Source organism: Arvicanthis niloticus, chromosome 1 (assembly GCF_011762505.2).
Source record: "Arvicanthis niloticus isolate mArvNil1 chromosome 1, mArvNil1.pat.X, whole genome shotgun sequence".
In the NCBI taxonomy this organism is placed as follows: Eukaryota; Metazoa; Chordata; class Mammalia; order Rodentia; family Muridae; genus Arvicanthis; species Arvicanthis niloticus.
In genome coordinates this window covers 10,706,234-10,731,854 of record NC_047658.1, presented here as the reverse complement: position 1 = coordinate 10,731,854, position 25,621 = coordinate 10,706,234, and the positions used below count along the sequence as shown (strand labels likewise).

Sequence of the window (25,621 nt, the reverse complement as noted above, 5' to 3'; positions counted from 1 at the left end):
TAGACAAATATGAATAATAAAAAATAGAGAATAGAAGATCCACCCAAATACTGATTTTTTTCCATAAAGGTACCAGTACATCTCAGTGGAAAGAAAATCACCATTTTAACAGATAGTACTGTAGCAGCTGAGTATCTCCATAAAGAATACAAACCTTAATTGACCCTTCTTAAGCCATGAATAAAAAGCAATTGGGAGGCTCATGCCTATTACCCCAGTACCTGAAAGCTGAGTCAGGAAGACTTTGAATTTGAGGCTAGCCTGGCCTACATAGCAAATGATAGTATTTATTGTTTAAGGAGGGTTACAGACATGAATCAGTAGTAGAATTGAGTCAAGGCGCAGGAGGCATGATGAGAAGATTGCAAGGTAGTTTGCTACCATTGAATTGGCACTCCAGCAGATAGTGAGGTTGTCAGAGCGCACACCTTTATGTTCACCTTGCCTAGCAACACAAGTAGGGTCTTTAAAAATGCTCACTACTAACCAGGCAGTGGTTGGTGGTGCACGCCTTTAATCCCAGCACTTGGGAGGCAGAGGCAGGCGGATTTCTGAGTTCGAGGACAGCCTGGTCTACAGAGTGAGTTCCAGGGCAGCCAGGGCTATAGAGAAACCCTGTCTCAAAAAAAAAAAAAAAAAAAACAAAAAAAAAAAACCACCTTACTTTTCCAGGGCTATGGGGGTGACATTTGGTCTTTTCCAAAGCTGACCAACACAGACTCCTGACTGGAATGTGCAGGGTGGGTGAGAATGCACCATGTGTGAGACTGCTACGTTCTGATGGTCCAGTTTTAGGAGGTTTAACGAGTAGAGTTTAGCAAATTATGAAAGTTGTGGGGAACAGCAAAGTGTCTTCAATAGCATGGCTGAAGTGGTTAAAGTAATTGAAAAACTGGAGTTGACCACTCTGGAAATGAGCAGATTGCATTGCCAGAGCAAAGTATAAACACTTTACAGTTTACATGGGTTCAAATACACAAAGTGATATAAGGGGGCAGGAAAACAAGGTTTTATAAACGGAGGTAGTAGTTTATAAAGAGGTTCCCAAAAATAAAATAAAGAGGGTCCCAAACACTATAATGGGGTAATTATACTTGTATTTTATAAGAGCTTATTTTAACTACTATCATAGAGTGGTATACAAGTGAAAGATGAGAAAAAGGTTGTTCAAATTCAGGAACAACCTTCCTAGATCGAATATTAGGAGAGTGCTGTATATAAAGGCTCAACCACTCAAAGTATTGCACAAACTTAGAGAAGATCGGTGGAACAAGTATCCCAGACAACTGTATTCTTTTAATCATTTTGTTATTTATGATCCCCACTCTGTATCTGCTGTGGGCAGAGTGCATGGCACAGTTTCTTCAGAGCAGGAAGTATTGCAGTCTGTTGTCTGTTGACTTAAATGCTGGAAAGCTCTAGCAGAAGGGTCTGCAGGTTCACCTGTTGGTACAATAACTGAAATTAATATTTGTCTAATGGATTGTTTCTGCTATTCACCATTTGGTTGTGACCTTATTTTTGCAAGTTCCTAAAACACTGCTGCATGTGTTCCAAAAGCTGTTTGCTTAGAGGCTATAGGACTACATAGTCCCCCTTTTTTTTTTTTTTTTTTTTACCCTACATTGTCATCAAATTCCCAAATTGTTTTGTATAATTTTAAGGATTATTCATGTTAAGATTTATTTATTTATTTATTTATTTATTTATTTGTTTATTTGTTTATTTGTTATGTATGCAGCATTCTGCTTTCATGTATGCCTGCAGGCCAGAAGAGGACACCAGATGTCATTATAGATGATATAGATATGAGCCACCATGTGGTTGCTGGGAATTGAACTCAGGACCTCTGGAAGAAAAGCCAGTGCTCTTAACCACTGAACCATCTCTCCAGCCCTTGAACCTTTTCTTTTTCTTTCTTTCTTTCTTTTTCTTTTTTTTTTTTTTTTTAGATGTATTTATTTAATGTATAAGTGCTCTATCTGCATGTACACCTGCATGCTAAAGAGGGCATTAGATCCCATTACAGATGGCTGTGAGCTACTATGTAGTTGCTGGGAATTGAACTCAGGACCTCTCGAAGAACAGCCAGTGCTCTTAACCTCTGAGCCATTTCTCTAGCTCAGGATTATTTTTTATAAAGTGCAGATTGGGTACCAAGACAATCAGGAAAATGCTGATCTTTTTAAAATCTTTTCAAGCTGGGAACTCCTTGACATCCTTTGGAACAGAAGCATCAAATAGTGGTACCTTATCCCAGAGCAATGCAGTTGGTTCGGCCTTCACACAAGACACAAGATCTGTAAAACCACAACTAGCCCAAGGTAAGCTGCTCTGCCCGTTGAGTAGTTGCCAAACGTCTATAATTCTTTTTGCCTTGCTCTGAAGATTTATAAACAGCATGTATCGTTGGTGTTTGCCTCTTTAAATTTTTGAGACAGGGGTTTCATTGCTTATCTTAGGCTAGCTCAGTATGTTATTAGTATATTCCTGGCTCAGCCTTCAGAGTGGTTGGATTACAGGTGTGTGCCAACATACCTGGCTGGTTCAGGATTTTATTTTTCCTAGTTACTATATTACAATAAATGTTTTTGGTGATGGTTTCTACTATTTTTTTTTTTTTAATTTTTACACATTGAAACTGAGATAATAGGCATTTTTAAACATTTGTTTAAAAATGTTTAAACAAAAACATAAATGGATAAGAATCAGTACTGAGAAGTCTTCTCATGTTGTTTAAATTTAAATGGGAATAGTAGAATTTAATAAACCAGAAAATTGATTATATTTAAAACATAAAGTTTATCCAATTAGTCCTAGATTTGCCACAGAAGGTTGAAATGTAGGTTAATTTGATAAACCATCCAAAAAAATAAACTGTTGATATGTGTGCTTTTGAATCTTACCTAACACCACACAGGGTGTAAAACCATCTGTCTCTGTGATCACTACAAAAGAACCATCTTGTATTGCTTCTGAAAATGCAGGTCATGATTGAGATCTGGAGTGGAGGATACCCTGGAGCCTAGACATTTTAACAGTTTAATAAGCTTAAAGGATCCTGTTTTCATTTTGAAAAAGTCTGTTTTTCTACCAGTCTCATAATCTTTAATCATGCAGCTCTGTTTGTGCTGTGTCCACTGCTACCATCAGTGTTCAGTATTGCCGTATAGATCCACTTCATAATGGTGGAATAATTGCAGGGCAAAGCAGACAAGCATCAGAATCAGGCCAGTGCTAATAAGGGTAGTTCTTTATGTTTTGTTGTTGTGCCTTAAAGTCATTGTAGCTAGGGTTGTCCTTGAAGCTGACTTATTGATTGTGGAGCTGGAAAAATGACTCCAGTTAAGAGGATTTAATTAGCCTTGCTAAGGATCTGAATTCAGTTCCCAGCACCCACATGGGACAGCTCAAAACTGCCCATGATTCTAGCTCCAGTGGGATCTAAACTGATAATCTCTCGTTTCCATGGGCACTGAGACATACCCTCACATACAAAAATAATTAAAAGTAAAAATTTAAATATATTTGGTGTATATATTGTTTTAAATATCTTAAATATTTTCTGTAAATGACTTGGAAATAGAAGCATAAAGAATGAAACAAAACCATAATCTTGCTTCCCATAACTAAGAATATTTACATTTTGGTGTGTATTTTTTTCAGACTTTTCTAGGCTAATATAAATATATACTTGTTCTTTAAAAAAAAAAAAAAAAAGACCTTATTTTCTGAATTATGAAATGGGACTTTTCCTTGTAATCACCAGATTTCCTGTAAAAATACAAATTTTGCTGAGTGTGGTAGCTCATGCCTTTAATCCTATCAGTCTGCAGATAGAAGCAGACAGGTCTCTGTGAGTTCCAGGACAGCCAGGACTACATATTGAAACCCTAGGCCTTAGTTGGGATTTTATTGTTATGAAGAGACAGCATGACCATAACAACTCTTATAAAGGAAAATGTTTAATTTGGGCTGGTTTACAGTTTCAGAAGTTTAGTCCATTATCACCATGGCAGGACACATTATGCAGGCAGTCAGGTACTGGAGAAGGAGCTGAGAGTTTTGCATCTTAATCTGCAGGCAGCAGGAGGCTATGTGCCACACTGGGCACAGCTTAAGCATATAAGACCTCAAAGCCTGCCCCCACAGTGACATACTTCCTTCAACAAAACCACACCTCCTAATAGTGCTACTTACTCCCTCTGGCCAGGAATTTTAACACATGAGTGGGGGCGGGGGGGGGCGCAAACCTATTCAAACCTCCACGCCTTGTCTTTTAAAAAAAAAAAAAAAAAACATTTCCTTTGATCTATGCAGTGCTCTTGGCACTAGTGTCTTCCTTAGAACATGCTTTCTTAATTAATAGCCAATATCAGACTTAATATTAAATTTAACAAGAATTTTTACTAATATTATAAATATAAATACCTATTCAATGCTTCTCATTTTAAAACATCCTCTTGCAGAAGACCTAGGTTCAGTTACCAACATCTCCATTGTGCCTCACAACCATCTATAACCATTTTCAGGGGACTCTCATGCCCTCTTCTGGCCTCTGAGGGCTTTGCTTACTTACATACAGACAGGTAAACACTCTAACATACAAGTAAAAATTTTAAGTCAATAGTTGTCTTAATACAGTCTATATGCTATAATGGAGATAAAAGAAACAGCTCTCCCTTTAATCCCAGCACTTGGGAGGCAGAGGCAGGTGGATTTCTGAGTTCGAGGCCAGCCTGGTCTACAGAGTGAGTTCCAGGACAGCCCGGGCTACACAGAGAAACCCTGTCTCGAAGGAAAAAAAAAACAGCTCTCAGTGATGAGAAATCATCATTGTGTAAAATGTTAAGAAATGTAACAATCTTCTACGAGAGAAGTTTCATGTAATAAGAGAAACATACCTTGTTCATGGATAAGAATCAGTACTGAGAAGTCTTCTCATGTTGTTTAAATTTAAATGGGAATAGTAGAATTTAATAAACCAGAAAAGTGATTATATTTAAAATAAAAATGGAAGTAAAAGGATTTTTTTTTAATGCAGCAGAAAAATTAAAGTTGGATTGCTGGTAAGGTGACTCAGTGGGTAAAGACTTGCCACCAAGCCTGATGTCTTGACATAGATCCCAGAAACACACAACACACCACACACACACACAGAGAGAGAGAGAGAGAGAGAGAGAGAGAGAGAGAGAGAGAGAGAGAGAGAGAGAGAGAGAGAGAATATAAATAATAAATAGAAATTTGAGAAGTAGCTTGGGCGAGCAGTTAAGAACATTTGCTGCTTTTTTTCAGAGGGCCAGGTTTTAATTCCCAATACCATATGGAGGTTTACAAGAATGCATAACTCCAACGTCAGGGGTCCAGCTCCCTCTTCTATCTTCTGTGGACACTGCATGTGCATGGTACATATATACAAGCAGGCAAAACATTATATACATAAAAATACAAAATAAATTTTAAAAAATAAATAAACCTGAACATACATCAGAACATACTTGAAAAATAAAAGTAACAAGGTTACCTGCTTGGTATAATAACTGTAAGAATTTGTTTAGAGATGACTAAAAAGTACAGTGTTAGAAACAGCTCTGCTATAAAAGTAATAAGATGTGGTAGCTGGTGCTATAGTCCAGTCATAGCACTCCCAGCTGTGTGATGACCTGGGTTAGATCCTCAGCACAGCTGCAATGGAGAAAAGGGGTAGGATTAAGTAGATGATTAATATTTTGGGTAGAGGTGATGCATACCTTTAGTCCCACTGCTTAGGAGGCAAAGGGGGTGGGTGTCTCTTGAGTTTGAGGCTAGCCTGATCTACATAGCCCAGGACAGCCAAGACTACATGGAGAAACTCTGTCTCAAACAAAACAAAAAAGATTTCTAAATTAAATTATAGTGGAGAAACGTTGGTTGTTTCTGTGACGATAACTCATAGTTTAAGAAAAGTAAGGCAAGATTCTTTCACTCATACTGAAGACTTGAAAACAGAAGTATTTTTGTTAAATTTTGATTGGGTAATTATATAAGTCTGTGACACAGAAAGCCTAATAATTCATTTAAATTTCACCAACTAAAATGTTTGAGTTTCAGAGGCTGGACAGGTGGCTCAGCAAGAGCTCTTGGTGCTCTTGCAAAGTACCTATATAAAGATGGCTCAGTGGTTAAGAGCACTGACTGCTCTTCCAGAGGTCCTGAGTTCAAGTCCCAGCAACCACATGGTGGCTCACAGCCATCTGTAATGGGATCTGATGCCCTCTTCTGGTGTGTCTGAAGAGAGCAACAGAATATTCACATTTAAAAAAAAAAGAAGAAGAAGAAAAGAAGACAGCTCAGCCCTCCGGGGCAGCTGACCCCTTCTGGCCTTCTCAGGCACTCACATTTAGGTGTACAACATAAACACATTATGGAATAAAAATAAAATACATCTTTTTCCAAAAAATAATAAAGCTGGGGTAGTGCTACACACCTTTAACCCAAGCACTTCGGATGCAGAGGCTGTGTTCCAGTCTAGCCAGGGCTACATAATGAGGCACTGACCAAAAAAAAAAAAAAGTTTCTGAATTTCACACAAAATACATTAGATTTTCTTTTAACTCTATGATAAGAATGTGATCTTCACTCAAGGAGATTCCTTTGCATTTTCTGAAGTTATTTCTGGATTTATTACTAATCATATACACCATATTTTGTTATTTGTAGCAGAATTAACACCGTGATTAGTAAGTTGTTAGGAAAAAGGAAATGTAATTTGCAGCCAATGAGTCAGTAACTTGCTTTGTATGCCCCCTGTGTTGACTGCTGTACTACTTCAGAGGCACAGACTTTCTTCTCAGAAAAGAAATGATAAAAAGAAATTTTATAAATTTGAAAGGTCATTTGGTAGAATATTATAAAATGAACTGCAGCAATCAGCTTTTCTCAATCTTAACACTTCAAGCTGCTTGTGATTCCACCTGTAATCCCAGTGTATGAAAAGCTGAGGCAGAAATATTGTGGGCTCAAGACCAGCTTGATCTGTTTAACGAGGACTTGGTTTAAAGGGGGGGAAAACTTTTCGAAATGGAGCACGATGGCATATGCCTGTACCTCTGCTGCATAGGCAACTACATTGGAAGCTGAGGCAGAAGGATCGTTTGAGTCCAGATGTTCAGTGCCGGCCTGAGCAGCTTAGCCATTTCCTATCTCATCAACACCGAATACTCCCTTTAGTATTATAAACTGTTGCTTGTGAGCCAAAATACTATAACCATAAGGAAGGAAAACTTAGAGTGTTTCTATTAATAGTACCTTATGTTTTCAGTGATCCTTGGTAACTAAACTTTTCACTAAAGTAACTTGCCATTAATGTCTGGAAATATGTAAACACTGTTATTGCACACGTGGAGTACTTGGAGTCACCCCTGGGGTTCTGAGTATTCCACAACCAGGATCGGCCAGCATTCATCCTAGTCCCCAGGTGACAGCCTGCACTGTAGCATATCTGGGGATTTTCTCTTTTAAATATGAAGGTAATTTTTAAGCAAAATTCCCTATTTTAGTACAATATCATAGAATCTAAGAGCTTCTTTAGAAATTTAGAGCAAACGTTACAGGAGCAAAAAAAACATAAGTAGAGTATTTTATGTCATTCCTACGTCAGAGTGAAAAATGGAATTTGGTAAGTCAAACCCATGGCAAGAGAGCCTTGAGATGACTTTGGAGTGAGGTGCAACTACTCTGCAATTCTCAGAAGGCCTCTCCCTCTCTCTCTCTCTCTCTCTCTCTCTCTCTCTCTCTCTCTCTCTCCCTCACTCCCTCTCTCTCCCTCTCTCCCTCTCTCTCCTTCTCCTCCTCTTCCTCTTCCTCCTCCTTCTTCCTCCTTTCTTGCTCTTTAAATTCTGACATTTAATTACCCAAACATGTAAGGCTTCTCAAAATCATCTACTGGGCTGGAGAGATGACTCAGCACTGACTGCTCTTCAAAGGTCCTGAGTTCAATTCCCAGCAACCACATGGTGGATCACAACCATCTGTAATTGGGTCTGATGCCCTCTTTTGATGTGTCTGAAGTGTACTCACATATATAAAATAAATAAATCTTTAAAAATAATAATAATAAATCTTACTTTGAAAAAAATCCACCTGCCATGCTTTACATCCTTGTAACAGACTTTCCTGCTTTAGTCATTTACATGGACATGCACACCTGGAATCCTAGCACTTAGGTGTTGGAGGCAGGAGGATCAGAAGTTTAAGGCTGGTCTGGCCTATATGAGATTCTGTCTCTAAAAAAAGAAGAAAGCCTCCATTTGACATGCCTACACTGTGATCTCTGCTGATATTCCTATATTAGGTACAAACACGAAGATAAAGTCATGGCAATAGTGTTACTTTGGGGGTTTTGTTATTGTTGTTGTTTGGTGTTTTGTTTTGTTAGTGTAATAACAGCCCACTAAAGATAACCAGGTGTAAACACTGGTTTAATAAAATGAATTCGGTTTTATGCTAAGAATTTAAATTGGCAGAATAAAATTCTATACTTACTTTTATGAGGTCTAGATGGTTTTGGAATCCCAGGTTAGGATAGTTTATTATCTTTTGGTTACATTTTAGGTCGATCAAGCCCTCAGTTAGACCCTTTGAGAAAAAGTCCAACCATGGAACAAGCAGTACAGACCGCCTCGGCCCACTTACCTGCTCCAGCACCTGTTGGGAGAAGGAGCCCTGTACCAGCCAGGCCTTTGCCACCTACCAGCCAGAAAGCGATAGACAACCAAGAGCACAGGCGAGGTAGAGCTGAGCTGTTTCCTGTTCTGCACTGTGATCACTCTCCATCTCCTCATGACATCAGGAGTGTTACTTTATATGAATGGTGCTAGCAGGTTGAAGCTGAACTTTGTTTTAATAGTGTTCAGTCTTTCAAATTTGATTCAAAGTGGGGGGTGGGTGGGTGTGGTGGGTATTGTAGGTGTTGTCATCTCCCCCATTCTAACTTTACAAAAAAATTTTCTTAGATACTCTGAATTGATTTGTTACTTACGTGTCTTTTTATAGCGGAAGTACACAAAGTCCCAAGGCCAGAAAATGAGCAAGTCAGAAATGACAGTAAGCGGCAAGTAGGTAAGTTACCTGGATGTAATTGGTTTGGATTTGTTTGATTTGAGGGGTTTTGTTGTCGGTTGGTTGGTTGTGACAGGTCCTCACTGTGTAACTCTGGCAGTCTTGAACTTTGCCTTCCAAGTGCTGAGATTTAAAGATATGTGCCACCATAGCCAGCAGCTACCTGGATCTAAAAGCCATGTGCCATGAATCCCAATAGGAGAAACCATTTCAAAAATGTATACTTGCTACTAAAAAGAAAAAAAGGTAGGAGTCGTGACCCTCAAAGGACTGATGGGGGGGTGTGGAGTGGGTTTGTTATAAGTCTGTACGTGTAGCAAACTCTACATAAATACACGCCAAAAGATGCTTATCAGAACTTAGTGACATCTGAGTAAGATCCATAATTTGGTTAATTAAACTCTGCCAGTGTCTGCTCTCTAGTTCTGCTAGTGTGCAGTAGTTCAAATGGTACCGCAGGGACACAGCTGGAAAATGGACTGTGACGCCACAGTTCGCTTTGCTTTTCATTTGTTCGTTTGTTTGTTTGTCAAGACAGGGTTTCTCTGTGGAGCACTGGCTGTCCTGGAACACACTCTGTAAACTACGCTGGTCTCGAACTCAGAAATCTGCCTGTCTCTGCCTCCCAAGTGCTGGGATTAAAGGCATGTGCCACCACTGCTTGGCATTTTCTTTTTGTTCTTACATCTGTATTTTATTTAATTTTTCTGAAAGTACTGTTTTTCTGAAAAGGATTCTACTTGCCGATACACAGTTGTTTTTGAGCTTGGGGTGGATGTACATGTTCTTAAGGATGTGTGCATGCGAGTACATAATGCATATGTGTGCACATGGGGGTTGAGGTCACAAGACAGTATTAGGTGTCTTTTTTGCTCTCCTCCACTTCATTTTTTGAGTTAAGAGTCTCTCACTGAACCTGGAGATCATTAACTTGACTGGGATGACTGGTCAGCATCCACCTGACTTTAGAACATGGGTCTTCATGCTTATCTGTACATAGGTATGTGCAGATGGAGACCAGAGGTTGGCACCAGCTGTCATCCTCAGCCACTCTTCATCCTTTATAATGAGGGGAATTTTTTACTTGAACCTTGAGCTTGCTAATTATGCAAGCTTAGCTAACCAGCTTGCTCCAGGGATCCCCTGTCTCTGCCTCCTGAGAGCTGGTATCATAGGTGTATCCTCCCAGCATTTACGTGGGTGCTAGGCATGTGGACTGCAGCCCTCGTGGTTGTGTGGCAAGAGCTTTACCCCCAGGAATGCTTCCTCAGCCCTTTTAATTTTTTTTAAGTATATTGAGTATTTGCCTGCTTGTATGTGTGATTACCACATGCATACCTGGTGCCCACAGAGGCTAGAAGAGGACGTTGGATCACTTGGAAATGGAGTTACAGAGTTGTGGAGTGCCCTGGGGATGGTGAGAACCCTAGGTTTTCTGGAAGGGCAGCCACTGTCCTCTTAACTGCTGAGCAATTTCCAGCCCCCAAAATAAAATCTTTTTAGAAAAAAACATTTACGGGACCAATAAGATAGTTCATCAGATAAAGGTGCTTGCTGCTAAATCTGATGAAATGAATGTTTCTTTGTTTTAAGGCAAAGTCTTATGGAGCTCAGGCTACCCTGGGAATTACTTCATGCTCAGGGTTGACAGGGCTAGCCTCCAACTCCTGATTCTGCCTCCCAAGGGTACCACTAGACACAGACCAACAATTTTTGCCTTGTTTTTTAACTTATTTTATGTGTATGAATATTTTGCCTGTATGCATATATGTGTGCCACATGCTTATTGGATCTCCTGAAACTGAAGTTACAGATGTTGTGAGCCACCTAATGTAGGTGTTGGGAACCAAATCTGAGTCGTGTCTTAAAAGCAATAAGTGCTCTTAACCTCTGAGCTATCCCTCCAACCTGTTTTTGCCTTTTTTTTTTTTTAAAGAATTGTTATATATATATATATATATACACACTGTAGCTGTCTTCAGACACACTAGAAGAGGGCATCTGATCCCATTCATTACAGATGGCTGTGAGCCACCATGTGGTTGCTGGGAACTAAACTCAGGACTTCTGGAAGAACCGTCAGTGCTCTTAAGCGCTGAGCCATCTCTCCAGCCCCCCTTTTTGCTTTTTTAAATAAAGTACTTATTTAAGAAATTTCCATTTTCTTTCATGCATATTGATTTAATAAGGTTTTACTTTTTTTGGCAATATTTATTGTATTTTTGTCAATTTCCAACCTACTAATGGAAAACAAAATCTATAAGTTTTCCAAGTTAAAAACATAACTTAGATAATGATTAAAAAGTAATCTCTGTATTTATTGTTAGACATCTCAGTATGCTTTTAGGGGTGGGGTTTGTTTGTTTGTTTTGAAACAGGGTTACTCTATGTATCCCTCCCTGCCTGTCCTAGAACTCTCTTTGTAGACTAAGCTGGCCTCAAACTCACAGAAATCCCCCTGCCTCTTTCTCCTGAGTGCTGGGATTAAAGGCAAACACAATTAAGAACAATGGACTGCTTTTCTAGAGTTCCTGAGATTAATTTTCAGCAATCACATGGTGGCTCATAACCTTCTATAAAAAAATCCAATCACCTCTTCTGGTATGTCTGAAGACAGCAACAGTAACCTCACATATATAAAACAAAGTTTTTTAAAAGGTTTATTTATTTAAAAAAAAAAAAGGTGTGGGGGGGGTGAGCTTTTTTAATGTCTACTTTTTTCTGTACTTGTTTGTGAGTGCTTTGTGGCCTGGGCTGAAAAGAGCCTTCTTCCTTCACCACGGTTTAGGTATGTATGTATTGTGGAGTACTTGATAGATTTTAAACAGGTGAACCTCTTCTCACAGTAATTGCTGTATTTTTATCATGCAGAGGGTATCTAAAGGGCTGTACAAATGCCTCCGCAGTCAGAAGCTCTTGCTTCTCTTACAGAGGAGCAGGGTTTGGTTCCTGGCACCACACCTGGTGCGTTTCATAACTCCAGCTACATCAAGGGAATCTAGCACCCTCTTCTGACTCTGCAGGCACATACACATCATACACATAAATAAAAACAATAAATTGTTTAATAATATGTGAAATAATAAGCAAACATATCTTAACAGTATCCTCCAAAGCTTACCACCTGTGTCAGAGATAAAACTTAATGGTAGAATGCTTGCCTAATATCAAGGAGGCCTTAGGTCTCTAGTATCACTAAGACAAAAGATAAACTAAAAGCTTCACTACCCCCTTCCACCACTAAGGGTCACTAACAGAACAGTGAATTTTCTTGGATTTTACACACATAGGTATTTTTTTTATGGAATTTTAAGGTGGATCAGGCCCCGTTTCCTGACGTGTAACTGAGCTACTTTTAATAATAAAATTGAATGTGTTAAGGACCTGCTTATTTAGGCATGTCTGGACAAACTGCTGTGCGAGTTTATGCTCAAACTTTGCCATCCTCAGCAAACAGTGAACACAAACCTCTTACCTTGTAGTCACTTCTGATTTTTGTCAGTGTGTTACACAGTTCATATAACTATTCAATTTGGACTTCGTGAAATTAATCCTGCTTTGTGTTCTGCATGTTTTTGAGTTAAACTCACACCAAGAACTACTCCAGATTCTGGGTTGTTTTATTCTTAGTCACACATGTGCTAGATATAACGCATAGATTCAGAAAAACTTGAATACATGGAGCCAGGTAGAGGGAAACAGTGAAAGCAGGAAGTGCTTGGAGCCAGTAAGGACTGGTGCGTCTCTGTTGTCTTATCTGAATTGTGAGAAAAGCATTTCCTACCTTGTTGTCTGTGCTAATTAGTGTTCACTTAAATTATTATTGTACATCTTGTTTCCTATTCCACAGAGGACTGGCACTTGGGTGAGAGGGAACAGGGCAGAAAGAAAAACAGAGCTTGGGTTAATACAATAGAAAAAGCCCCCAAATCTGTCAGTTATACATCTATTTGTTGTGCTCTTCGTAAATATAACTATAAAAATTATATTGAAGTTACATAAAATCTTCTATGCTTTTTTATGTATATACTAACTTTTAGCAACTTAATTCTTTTTGTTTTCTCTGTGTGTGTGTGTGTGTGTGTGTGTACACATGTGTGTTCTACATTGCTCCTGTAGAGGTCAGAAGATGACTTGTAGGAGTGCTTTAATTTGTGTATATGTGCCAGTGTACACAGTATAGCTATAGAGGTCAAAGGACAACTGTGGGAGTCAGTTCTCTTTCCACCATATAGGTCCTAGACCTATATATATTGTACTTGGTCATCAGGCTTGACTGTAACTCCTTTTAAGGTTTTTTTTTTTTTTTTTTTTTTTTTTATGTGAATACATGTTTTGCCTGCATGATTGAATGCTTAGAGCATGAGTGCCTGGTTTCAGCAGAGTCGGAAGAAGGCATCAATCACTCTGTAGAACTAGAGTTTTGAGTGTGAGCCACCATGTGAATGCTGAGAATTAAACCCAGGTTCTCTGCAAGAACAGCCAGTGTTCTTAATAAAACCCTCTGTCCAATCCACCCCCATTTCTTATTTGTATAAAAATACATATATACTGTACATATAGAGACTTTTAAACATTTATATTATAGATAGTTTCATACAAAGACCACAGTACTGTTCTAAACTTGGTAATACATACTGAATGTTTATTATAACTATTTTTTATTAACACAGTTCCTGGAGTTCCTTCTGCTCCAAGAAGAGGACGTGGGGGTCATCGAGGTGGCAGGGGAAGATTTGGTATTCGTCGAGATGGTCCAATGAAATTTGAGAAAGACTTTGACTTTGAAAGTGCAAATGCACAATTTAACAAGGAGGAAATTGACAGAGAGTTTCATAATAAACTTAAATTAAAAGGTAAATTTTTATTTTTCTACTCAAAATTGATTAACTTGATCTTTGAGTTAAAGATGGTTTATAGCTTAGATGTGTAGAGTCTTAACTTGCATGTTTTTCCTTAGAAGATAAAGTTGAGAAACAAGAGAAACCTGTAAATGGTGAAGACAAAGGAGACTCTGGAGTGGACACTCAAAACAGCGAGGGGAATGCTGATGAGGAAGACCCGCTCGGGCCCAACTGCTACTATGACAAGACCAAGTCTTTCTTCGACAACATCTCTTGTGACGATAATAGGTACTGGGTTTTATAAGATTTATTTAGTTTTATTTTATGTATATTGTTTTGGTGTTTTGTCTGCATGCATGTCCATATATACCATGTGTATGTAGTACCCACAAAGCCAGAAAAAGGCATCAGACCCCTTGGAATTGGAGGCAGAGATGGTTGTGAGCTACCATATAGGAGCTTAGGATTTAACCTAGGTCCTCTGAAAGAGCAGCCAGTACTCTTAACTATTGAGCCATCTCTCCAGCTCTCACAGGTTGGGGAGGGGGTGGGCAGAGGGAGAGAGAGAGTTCATTTCCTAAAACAGTTTTTGATTCTTTGTGTGTGTGTGTGTGTGTGTGTGTGTGTGTGTGTGTGCGCGTGTGTGTGCGCGCGCGCGCGAGCGTGCGCGAGCGTGTGCGAGCACGAGCACTGTATGGAGTAGGTGTGGAGGTGAGAGGACAACTTAAAGTTCATTCTCTCCTCCTACCATGTGGTTTTCCAGGGACGAAACCCGGATATTAAGCTTGAGCCTTCATCCACAGAATCGTCTTACCAGCCCAAAAGTTGTAAATTATGATCTTTTTTAAAAAAGTAAAACCTAGAGATGTAGTTCAATGGAGGAATACTTGCCTAGCATATGCAAGGCCCTGGGTTTTATCCTTAGTAACACAAAAAAGAAAAAGAATCATACACTTTACCTGTAATCCCAGCACTTGGGTAGGAGGTGGAGTCAGGAGGATCAGGTGTTTAGGGTCACCTTTGGCTATACCTAGGGCCAACCTAGGCTTATGGGAGATCCTGTCCTGAAGAAAAAAAAAACTTACACTATTGTTTAAAGATGTAGTCACACCTAGATATTAGTTAAACAAGCGTTTGTGTAACATAAACCTTTCTGTTACCTGTCTTCATTGTAATTCCAATGAATCCAGACACAAATGGAAAATACTTCTTCAGAATTGACTCATAGAGTAAAACGCTGACATAGTAAAAGAAAATCCAGAAAATTTCTAATTGTCAAAAAGAAACGACCTAGCACATTAAGCTAAGAGCTGCAGAAGTCTGCTGCCCACATCACATAACCTTTGTCTTGACTGTAACTCAGTGCCACCTGGGGGCAACTTCTGGCTTCAGTGTAAGCATGGATAGGGAGGCCTGACTGCTAGGCTTCATGATTGCTGGGACAGTGTAGGCACTTGCTGGGTTAATTTCATCAGGTCCAGAGATTGAGCTAGGACACTAGGTAGGACTTCCATCTCCTAGCTTCTCTAAGCCAAGGCTTTCCCTACCAGCTCTGCCCTCTTTTCTATGGGTTGAATGAAATCAATCACAAGTCCTTTGAGTCTTAATTATCTTCACAATTAAAGCTTCATGAAAGCTTTTAGCATCTTTTTATCAATTGTACAATACAACTTATCAATTGTATTTCTAAGAAACTAGCCTCTGTGTCATGTGAAAACATACTGCAGGAATGTCCAGAGTTTGCATGCCATGAGAGCTGGGAAAGTAGATGGACTGCTCTTTTTTCTTCAGTTAAGCTTGAGAAACCAATTAAATTTATCAGGAATTGGGGCTGCATAGATTTGCTGGAAGATGCACTTTTTGAGTTGGCATGCTAACGTTCCTCTGCTCTTACATAACAGAGAAAGGAGACCAACTTGGGCTGAAGAAAGGAGGTTAAATGCTGAAACTTTTGGAATCCCACTTCGTCCAAACCGTGGCCGTGGGGGCTACCGAGGCAGAGGAGGCCTTGGCTTCCGTGGTGGCAGAGGGCGTGGTAATGGTCGAGGAGGAACCTTCACTGCCCCTCGAGGGTTCCGTGCTGGATTCAGAGGCGCTCGTGGGGGTAGGGAGTTTGCAGATTTTGAATATAGGGTAAGTATAGCTGCATGTTGTGGGGATGACATTCAGAACATTTTAATTGTATCTATTTTGGCAGGATTATTTTTAAAACATTAGAATGACTTTCAGTTTAACTTTTTGGAGAATATACATGATTAGATTATTTATTTTAATTTAAAGAACAGTGATTTCTTGGCTAATGAATAGAAAAGAGTTGAGTGTGGGTGATGCATGCATGCGTTTAATCCCAGCACTGGAAGATCTGTGAATTCCAAGATAGCCAGAGCTACATAGTAAGACTTGTCTCAAAGAAAAAGAATACTATATTAAGTACTTGTCATCATATTGGACTAAGAAGTAGCTGGAGTGCTGCCTGAAGGTGTCGGGCTTTGTCTTTTTATCAGAGCCATGAGTTTAGATATCATGAACCAGTAAAGTCTCTTAAGTGCTCCCCTCTCCACAAGAAAAAAGAATGACCTGCTAGCAGTTAAGTTAGTGTTACCTTTTTTCTGTCTTTCTTTAAAAGAGAAAAAAAAAATTTATAGGAAGCACACTAAGGATCACTAAAGCTGTATAATAAAAAAATGACTGTAGTATCGCCTTTATTTCGTATTACTGAATTTTTACACTTTAACACCAAAGGAAGAAAAACAAACCTGTACATCTGAAAGCACTGGTGTTCGCATAGTAGTTAGTAACAAGCCTGTTGCTGAATGTTTTTCACACTAACTCCTTTAAGCCTCGTGTCAACTCTGTGAGATGGGTTCTATTATTATCTAACTTTTACAAAGGAAACAGATACAGAGATATTAAATAGCTTGTCCAAGGTCACCGAACCAGAGAGGGATAATACTGAGTGTTGAGCCTAGCAGGTTGGCTATTGACTCACTGCTCTTAATATAGGTTTGCAGAGAACTCCTTGGCTCCTGTTTTCTTAGTAAGGCATGCTCTGGAGAACTATTTGGTATATTAGCATTCACCGACAGCTGTGGAGAACTCTGTGGCTCTATGTAGTGTGTTTTTGTGTATAGTTTATCCAGTCAGTTAAGGCAGGCATTGGAGCTATCCTATTAAAGGATCCTAGTTTATTGTCAAGAAAATAGAAAATGGCAAAATCCTGTTATACAGAGATCTACTGATAATAACAAAAGACCGTTACAAAAATTTGCTGATGGAAGTTTTGTTGTCCGGTTTTTATAACCAACCATTGTTGAAGGTCTGTGTAGAAGGACATTGGTATTTGCGGCTTTGGGACCGGCTGTGTTGATTTTAATGTCTGGGATATTGTGCCCAGCCATGCAATTACAAGACCCCTTCAGCTCAGAGCTTCTCACATCATGGACTGCTTTTTCTTATCTGATGTCTTAGAGTTACCAGTGACCCTATCACAGCTCAGTAGCTCCTCCTCAAGCGTTAACCTCTGTGGAATGCTTGACACTGATGATTAGCCACTGACTTTAGGTCTGTCTGTCCGTCTGTCTTCCTCCCTCCCTCCCTTCCCGTTTCTTTCTTCCTGTCTTCCTGTCTTCCTTCCTTCCTTTCTCTCTCTCTCTCTCTCTCTCTCTCTCTCTCTCTCTCTCTCTCTCTCTCTCTTTCTTTCTTTCTTTCTTTCTTTCTTTCTTTCTTTCGAGACAGGGTCTTACTGTGTAGCCCTGGATGTCCTGAAACTCATTATGTAGACCAGGCTGGCCTCAAACCAGACCTGTCTCTGGAACTAAAGCAGTATGATACTGTGCCTAGCCTTAATTTCTTTAATACTCTTGGTTTTTGTCTGAAACAGCCTATATGTCATTTTATTATCTGTTTTTCTCTCCTAGTCAGAAATCTAGTGTTGTGTCTAGTCCTGTCGCCATTGGGTCCACCCTCTCTGCAGCCTTGTGCCTTTTTAGTGCCCAGAATATTCCTATCTTGGGGTTTTGGTGGGGTTTTTTTTGTTTTTGTTTTTTCATTTCTTTTTTTGCTTACAACTTCTTTCTTCTTCCTTTTTTTTTTTTTTTTTTTCCTTCAACGTAATGCTGCCTAGAATGTTTAGGGGATTGGTAGAGGTTATCTTACACAGAGTCAGAATCTCAGTAGCCAGAGCTGGCCTCAAATTCCTGTGTAGTTGAAGGTGATCATGAACTTCTGGATCCTTTTGCCTCTGCCTCTCAAGTGCTAGAATTATAGCCGTGGGCCACCATACCCAGATTTTGTGTGGTAGGAAAAGAGCTTGGAGCCTCACAAATGCTAGACAAGCACTCTTCCAACTGAGCTACACCCCAGTCCTCGGTTTTCTCAAGAGAGAGTGTAAGAGAGAGCTGCTGTGTGTATGCCAGTATGCTCGCAGTCACCCACATGTGCTTTCTTGCTCAGATACTTTCATTCCATCTTTTGTGAGCTTGTCTACTTGTGCTTTATAACTTGTTTTATGTCTTAACATTGCTTCTGCCATATATTTCTTGGGTACCACCTACTTTGTGTCCTTAGGCTGACCTTGCCCCTTTTCTGGGTAAACCATACATACGGTGGAAGTATGTGACCACCTCACTACATCCATTCATTTGGAAAGTCCCTGCCAACTATATGACGGCCCACGGATGAAATTCCTGGCAGGAAGGGTTCCAGGGAACAGCCCACCCAGAGAGGGAAGACATGGCAGTGGTGCTTGAGGAGGCTGCTCACACACTACCAGCAGCTGGGAAGTAAAGCCGGCACTGCTGCTCACGTTTTCCTCCTTTTAGTCCAGGACCCTGGGCCTGTACAGCTGAAGTGGGTATCCCACCCCAGCCTCCATCCTGTCAAATAGGCAGTCAGGATTAGCCATCACAACTAAGCTCCTTAAACATTTACAGTGATTCTCATTTTGTAACAAGAAGCTTTGCCCTTGAGCACTGAACTCATTTCTAAAGCATCACGTCCTGCTGCTCCCCCAGAGTGAAAGTTGCTGCTCTGGGCAGCCTTACTAAAGATCAGCTGGTTTAGTGTTTGAGCACTGACTTCTGTGAGTGTTAGTGAGAAAGGGGGTGTCTGGATTGGGATAAGAATGTAGTCAGCTTCTCTCATATGCTACTGTTAAGTAGTTTCAGTGACTGTGGTGGGTGAGACTACATTTGAGTCTTATATTCTGTCAGAAAGGGTTCTAAGACAATGAAGAATTTGGAATGGGGACTGGAGGTGACTCAGTGATTAAAAGTGCTTGCTACACTTTTAATGCTAAGGACTCATGTTTGGTTGTCATAACTGCCTGTAACTCCAGCGCCAGGCAGTTGGCTTTCACAGGCGTGCACACACAGAGAGACAAATGATATATATATTTTTTTTTTTTTTTTTTTAATTTGGGCAGGTGGGGGAAGAATCTGAAATGACTCAGTCTCTTTCCTTCCCCTTTTATTTTCTCCTCCCTCCCTTACCCCTTTCTCTCCCTCTCTTTCTCCTATCTTTTTTTTAACCTTTCAGAAAACCACGGCTTTTGGACCCTAAAAGGTCTGGATTGGTCATACTGCTTTCTGAAAGGTAAAAAAAGAAAAGAAAGAAAGAATTTGGGAGGTATGAAGGTTGGTTTGGTGGGGACAGAGGGTCATCCTTAGTTTACTTGTTTGTGTACCAGCTTGTACTTTGACATGTGTGCTTCAGTTTAAAGTAATACTACACATAGTAATTTGGTATTGTGCCCTCAGAGGAAGTCTTTTAACCAGGAAGTAGCTGACCTACCATAACTGGGATATACATCTGTAAAAATTAGGTATGGTTGTACACACCTTTAGACCCAACACTTGGGAAGCAGAGGCAGGAGAATCTCTGAATTCTAGGTCAGCCAGGGCTGTTACACAGAAAAACCCTGTCTTTGGGGGAAAAAATAGGTATGGCCGCCATAAGGGGAGTGGCTCCAAGATCCCCATGAATCCCAAAATCTATGCATGCTCAAGTCCCTTAAAAACAACATTGTAGCTGGGCAGTGGTGGCGTTCGCCTTTAATCCCAGCACTTGGGAGGCAGAGATGGGCGGATTTCTGAGTTCAAGGCCAACCTGGTCTACAGAGTTCCAGGACAGTCAGGGCTACACAGAGAAACCCTGTCTCAAAAACCAAAAAAAAAAACAAAAAAAAGTATTTACATAGAACCCATCATAATCCTCTTACCTGTTTGTGGGTGCTGGGGATTGAGCATGGAGCTTCACCTATGCTACACAGGTGCTGTGTGCTGGGCTTCATGCAATGTGACTAGCATGCAGAGAGTTACTATACTCTCTTGCTTAGACCCTACAAAGTATAAGTACAAAGAGATTTCTACATGTTTCCTACAAATGTAGACACAAAAGATAAAGGGAATGGACTATGTAGTAACTGCTTGTCTGAGAGGAAACAGAAGCCCCTGGCTACAAGTAATCCTTGAGTTTAGGGTTGATCTCACTGGAACCTCCTTCAGAGCGAGTTTGCATTTCTTACTGGTTATAGTGTTTAATTTTCCCAGTTAAATTTGTTTTTTAAACTTATTTCAAATTTAAAAGTTTTGTTTTGTTTTTATTTTTTTATTAGCTTACAAAGACTTTTTTTTTTTAGATCTGATCTTATATGGCGTAAAATGGCCTAGAGCCTGCTGTGTAACTAAGAGTGACTGAATTTTTCTCTTGACTTCATGTCCATAGTGCTGTGACTAGAGCCATGCGCCACCACAACTTGTTTATATGATGGTGGAGATAAAGCCAAGGACTTCTTCATGCTAGGCTAAGGCTCTGCTACTGTGTAACGTACATCTTAATTCTTTAGGAGGAAGTATTTTGGGGAGCTAGAGAGATAGCTTAACAATTCAGAGTGCTTGCTGCTCTTTCAGAAGACCCAAGTGTAGGTTCCAGGACCCATATTGGGTTGCTCAGAACTCTTATACCCACTTGCAACTCCAGAACTTTTATACCCACCTGGATCAGCTCAGGGGATCCAGTACCTTCTTCTGGCCTCTGTATGAAAACACAGACATACACACAGATAAGAAAAGCAAAAAAAAAAAAATTAAATATATTTTAAAGTTATTTTTTGAAAATATATTTCAAATCCATTACTGCTTCCTCCTAGCATGCAATTTTAGAAATACTACTTTACCTTCTGGATTATTGTATTGCTTGGTAAAAGATGTCAAAAATTTAGAGATTTTATGAAACTTGTTTCAAAAGAGTTTTATGAGTGATCATGGGAAAGTTCATGTAACTGTTGTGTTTAAATTGTTAGGGCAACCACATGTAGTGGGGTCCCCCCATATTGCAGAGTGTCGTGCTTGCATGTCAGGCCAGCCACTGCTGCAGCCTCCAATGACTGGGACATGCAGTGAATAAGCAGAGAGTTGGACGTGGACCTTAGAGCAGTGCTTACCAACAACCAGTGGAACAGATCTTTTTTCCATGAAAATAATAGGAAGGGTGTATTAAGGTAGCCTAAATAAACTTGAGAAAACTAAGAAAGAGCCTTGGCGTGGAACTGAACTAATACTTCTTTTTCTTTTTTAGAAAGACAACAAAGTTGCCGCGTAGTCTACAAAGAAGTCTTTGAAAATAGGTGACTCCTAGCTCTTCATGGTCCTGGAAGGTGGTTTCAGTCTTTGTGAAGAATGAAGAAGTGAAGTTGCTGTCTATCTGTCACCAGCACTGGGTTTTGTCTGTTTTCTGCTTCATTTCAAAGCTACACTACAGTTGCTTTGGGGCAGGAAGGCTCGTTCGTCTTAAAACACAAGCATAAGTATATGTGGAGTAGAGATGGTTGTGATTTCCTTGCTTAGAGTTGAACTAAAGCCCGCTAAATGGAACTGCTAAGTATTTTTTCATCACTGAAAGGATTTTTCTTATCACTAATTAATTGTATTTGGCAATTACTTCGAGTTGCCTGCAGATAGGCCGTGATACTGTGTTTTGAGCCACAGAAGGTTTTGTGCGTGCGTGCGTGTACGTATGTGTGTGTGTGTGAGTCTTTTTCTTTTCTTTTTTGGAGATCCTATAATATGAGGTAGCTTATTTCGACACTTAATTAGGGTGCTGGATGGTAGAGAATTTTGTCAGTCAACTATGTACACACAGGTAAATACTGTTTCTTAGGCAAAGGTAACTTTTTTATATAGTTGTAAAATTCCATTATATTCCATTGCCAAAGAAACATTAAGAACTTTGTATAGCTGTATAAAAAGCAACTAATTTTTTAAAGAATAAACGTTTTAAAGTCAGCAAACATCCGTGTCCTTGCAGAAGTCAGTGTGCTAAGGAGCAGGGATATGGGTGGGTTTTCTTCCCCTTGCTTTCCAGGCTTAAGGTTTTTGATTTCCTTTGTAATGTTTGGAACACAAATGAAGATTTGATAACTTTATTCCATTATCTAAAAAGCATAAATTATTCATGCATAGTGTATGGATTTCATTTTGTAGCAAATCACAGGATTTGTTCAAATAACAGATATTTTAAGTGTATGAATGTAAATAATCATAAATGAGAATGTACCTCGCTGTATTTTCAAATAAGTAACCTTCTCCTTTTTAAGACATTAAAACTCGTTGATATATCACTTGACCTGTTCCTCCTGCTATGCCTGGAATTCTGTTGTGGTAAAACTGACTCCTGTTTTACGTCAAAAAGATGGAGTTTCAGAATCATCTGGCACCTGTAAAACATCGCTAACATAGTATGTGGGCCTGTGGCCTACCGATGACTCTCTGTACACGTTTGTTGCTAACTGTAAATTACTAATAAATCTTTTGATATTTAAGCTATAGTGAAAAAAGATCTGGCCACTTTGTGTTTTTAATAAAGGCCATGGAATAAAGGGATCCAAAGATTTCAATATTTTTAACTATATTGTTTTTGTTAACTTTCTCACTAAAAGATTTAGTAGTGATAAAGGCGTGGAAAACTGCACTGTTAGGAGAGTTGGACTACTTAAGAATGGCTGATTATTTTTTAATTTTATATCTTTTGTATAGATCAGCAAGAAAATGTCTTGTAATTTGGTTTCATTGTTGAGATCCAGAGCTTGACAAGCGTCGTTTACTGTGCGCCTGTATGTGGACAACTAACCCTTTTGTAGGGTCCACAAATCAGAAGATTGAACACATTTCTAGGCACGCTAAGCATCAGAGCACGTGCTGTGGTAATACTTGTAGGCTGAGATGTCCCAACCCAGTTCTCCGAGCTCGTGCAGAGTGACCTCCAATTTTTTCACAGTCCTCTGGGTCACTGACTAGGGCATTCATTGTCCCAATAATAACTGGCAGCATGGTGATCCCACAGTGCATCTTCCAATAGCAAGGCTTTTATCCTAAAACAGAATAAAACTGTTCAATGAAAACTCTTCTCAAAGTTCTTTCTCATAGGTAGTGACATTCTCTTCATGGGAAGAGAATGAAAAACATCTTGAGTGTGAGATGCAGCGATGGTAGTGTTTGCCCTGGCACAGCTCAGTCATTGTCTAACAACTTGGAATATTTATTTCTTCTTGTATATGATCAAAGAAAGCTAGAAGACCCTTTCTCTCTGAGCATATGACACTCCCTAATTAAGATCTGTGACATGAGGAGAAAAGATTAGCCGCACATAAACTACACTGGAACACCCCATCCAGAGTGCACCACTGTGGGCAGATAGGTGTAGGAAATACCAGACGTGGGTTACAGATGCAGCTCACCCAGAAGCATAAGACCTGCACCACTACGCCCAGTTAATGCAGCACTAGGGATGGAACCCAAGGTCCCATGCATGCTAGGTGAGCTGTCTGCATCAACCAAGCTACTTCCTGTCGCAGCTGAGTATCAGTTTTATGACAGGCTCCAGTGTGCTGTAGTTCACCTTAGAGGCTCTCTAGTCCAGCCTAGGAATCACACGCCTCACTGGACACTGATCAGCCTACATCAACATTGGCTCATCTGATGGTCCTCTGAGAGCCTTGGTAGAGGCCACACTAGAAAAGTGTCACACACACTCATACACACGCCCCTTCTGAATCCAAATCCCATATATCCACATCAAAACTGACCTTTAACAAAGCACAAAGAACAGGTTCTCACTAGAGTCTCTGCTGCCCATTGTACTTCTGCCTTCTTGGGATTACAGATGTTGTCCACCACACCTGGCAAAACAAACCTTGCTCTACTTTCCTTTGGGGTTCGCTGCTTTGGATGCAAACTTAGTTTGTTTCTAGCAGATAGCAAGTGAGCGTATTTTGTCATCTTATCAGAAAAGCTGCTGCGGGGCACTGCATTTCCAGCACATGGTGAGGGAGAAGCAACTTCTTTTTCTTTTCTTTTCTTTTCTTTTTTTTTTTTTTTTTTTTTTTTTTTTTTTTTTTTGGTTTTTCGAGACAGGGTTTCTCTGTGTTGTCCTGGCTATCCTGGAACACACTCTGTAGACCAGGCTGGCCTCGAACTCAGAAATCCGCCTGCCTCTGCCTCCCAAGTGCTGGGATTAAAGGCGTGCGCCACCACTGTCTGGCACAACTTCTTTTTCTAAGAAGCATTATTTTAAGCTCTTTAGTTGTCCCTCCAGGTGCCATGTCTGCATTTTAGTGTTATGGGTGCCTGGGCCATACTTAATATTTAAAAGTTTGCTGACATTGGGGTGTGTCATGGCATGTGGTAATCAAGGTGTCTCTTACAGTAGCCTAGGTGGCACTGCTTGGTTTACTGGTTACAGTGAGCTTTAAAGCCAGGAGTCGGGGCAAATACCTTTAATCCCAGCGTTTGGAAGGCAGAGGCAGGTGGACTCTCTGAGTTAGAGGCCAGCCTGGTCTACAGAATGAGTTCCAGGATAGCCAGGGCTACACAGACCCTGTCTTGGAAAAGAGCTGGCAGTGTGTACTTCAGTGGCAGAACACTTGACTAATACCTACAAAGCTGTGGATTTGATCCCAGCACCACAAAGAGGTAGGAATCAAAGTCATGGAATTAACACTGATACCCCTGAATCAGGGTGGTAAGTGGATCTTGCCACATAGCCTTAGGGTGACAACTTCCTGGAGGACATATCTGAATAGATGGCAACAAAGGGAGTTACAGTTCTGAGTGTCCATGTGGCCAGCTGTGGATGTGCTACTCACTGGATCACTAAACAGGCTCCTGTGGGAGCAGCCCGATTTGAGGTGTGGTCCTGTTTGCCAGGACCAGAGTTAGGAAAGGGCCTTTCGGTTTTGAGGTTTCACCAGCTCAGGGCTAGACCTGTGAGCCTGAGCCAGTGTCTCCTAAATCTCAGCTCAGTTCATATTTAATAAATTTGGCTTACTGATAAAAGATACTTTCAGATTAAGTCATAAACCTATCACTAATAGACCCAAATCTAACTCTGGGGCAGGATGAGGTTTTAAGGAAATGCCTTAAAATGTGCTGACGCTGTGTTACCGCTTTTAAGTCCTAGGCTTTCAGGGAAGCCGAACGGCTGTCGGAGGCAAGAGCATGTTTTGAGTCAGGAGGGAGGCTTTCAGAGTGACTCACAGTCACTAGTGCTTTAGGGGCATAAATCTGCCCAGAGCCACTCAGCCCAGAAAGTTACTTTTCTAAGACTGGCAGTCTGGAAGTGCACAATGCCAAGGCTATGTTGAGCCTGGGCCCAGGCAGGATATAATGAGTTCCAGCTGCTGG

The 25,621-nt window shown here is 40.2% G+C and overlaps 1 protein-coding gene across 7 annotated transcripts in view; it reads left to right on the top strand.

Annotated features, from left to right (window-relative positions):
* Positions 1-22,836, top strand: part of Lsm14a (LSM14A mRNA processing body assembly factor) — a 44,912-nt gene extending 22,076 nt beyond the window's left edge. For 2 of the 7 annotated variants that reach the window (XM_076932109.1, XM_076932108.1), the window contains exons 4-9: positions 2,202-2,324; positions 9,034-9,099; positions 13,773-13,955; positions 14,060-14,231; positions 15,845-16,076; positions 19,479-19,535. In XM_076932109.1, the coding sequence (XP_076788224.1) occupies positions 2,202-2,324; positions 9,034-9,099; positions 13,773-13,955; positions 14,060-14,231; positions 15,845-16,076; positions 19,479-19,502 (800 nt within the window). In that variant the 3' untranslated portion in view covers positions 19,503-19,535. Of the gene's footprint in view, positions 1-2,201; positions 2,325-8,592; positions 8,770-9,033; positions 9,100-13,772; positions 13,956-14,059; positions 14,232-15,844; positions 16,077-19,478; positions 19,536-21,518 lie in introns of those variants that run through there. The other 5 variants (XM_034496398.2, XM_034496405.2, XM_076932106.1 and 2 more) reach the window with 5 other exon arrangements.
* The last annotated feature ends 2,785 nt before the right edge of the window (positions 22,837-25,621 follow it).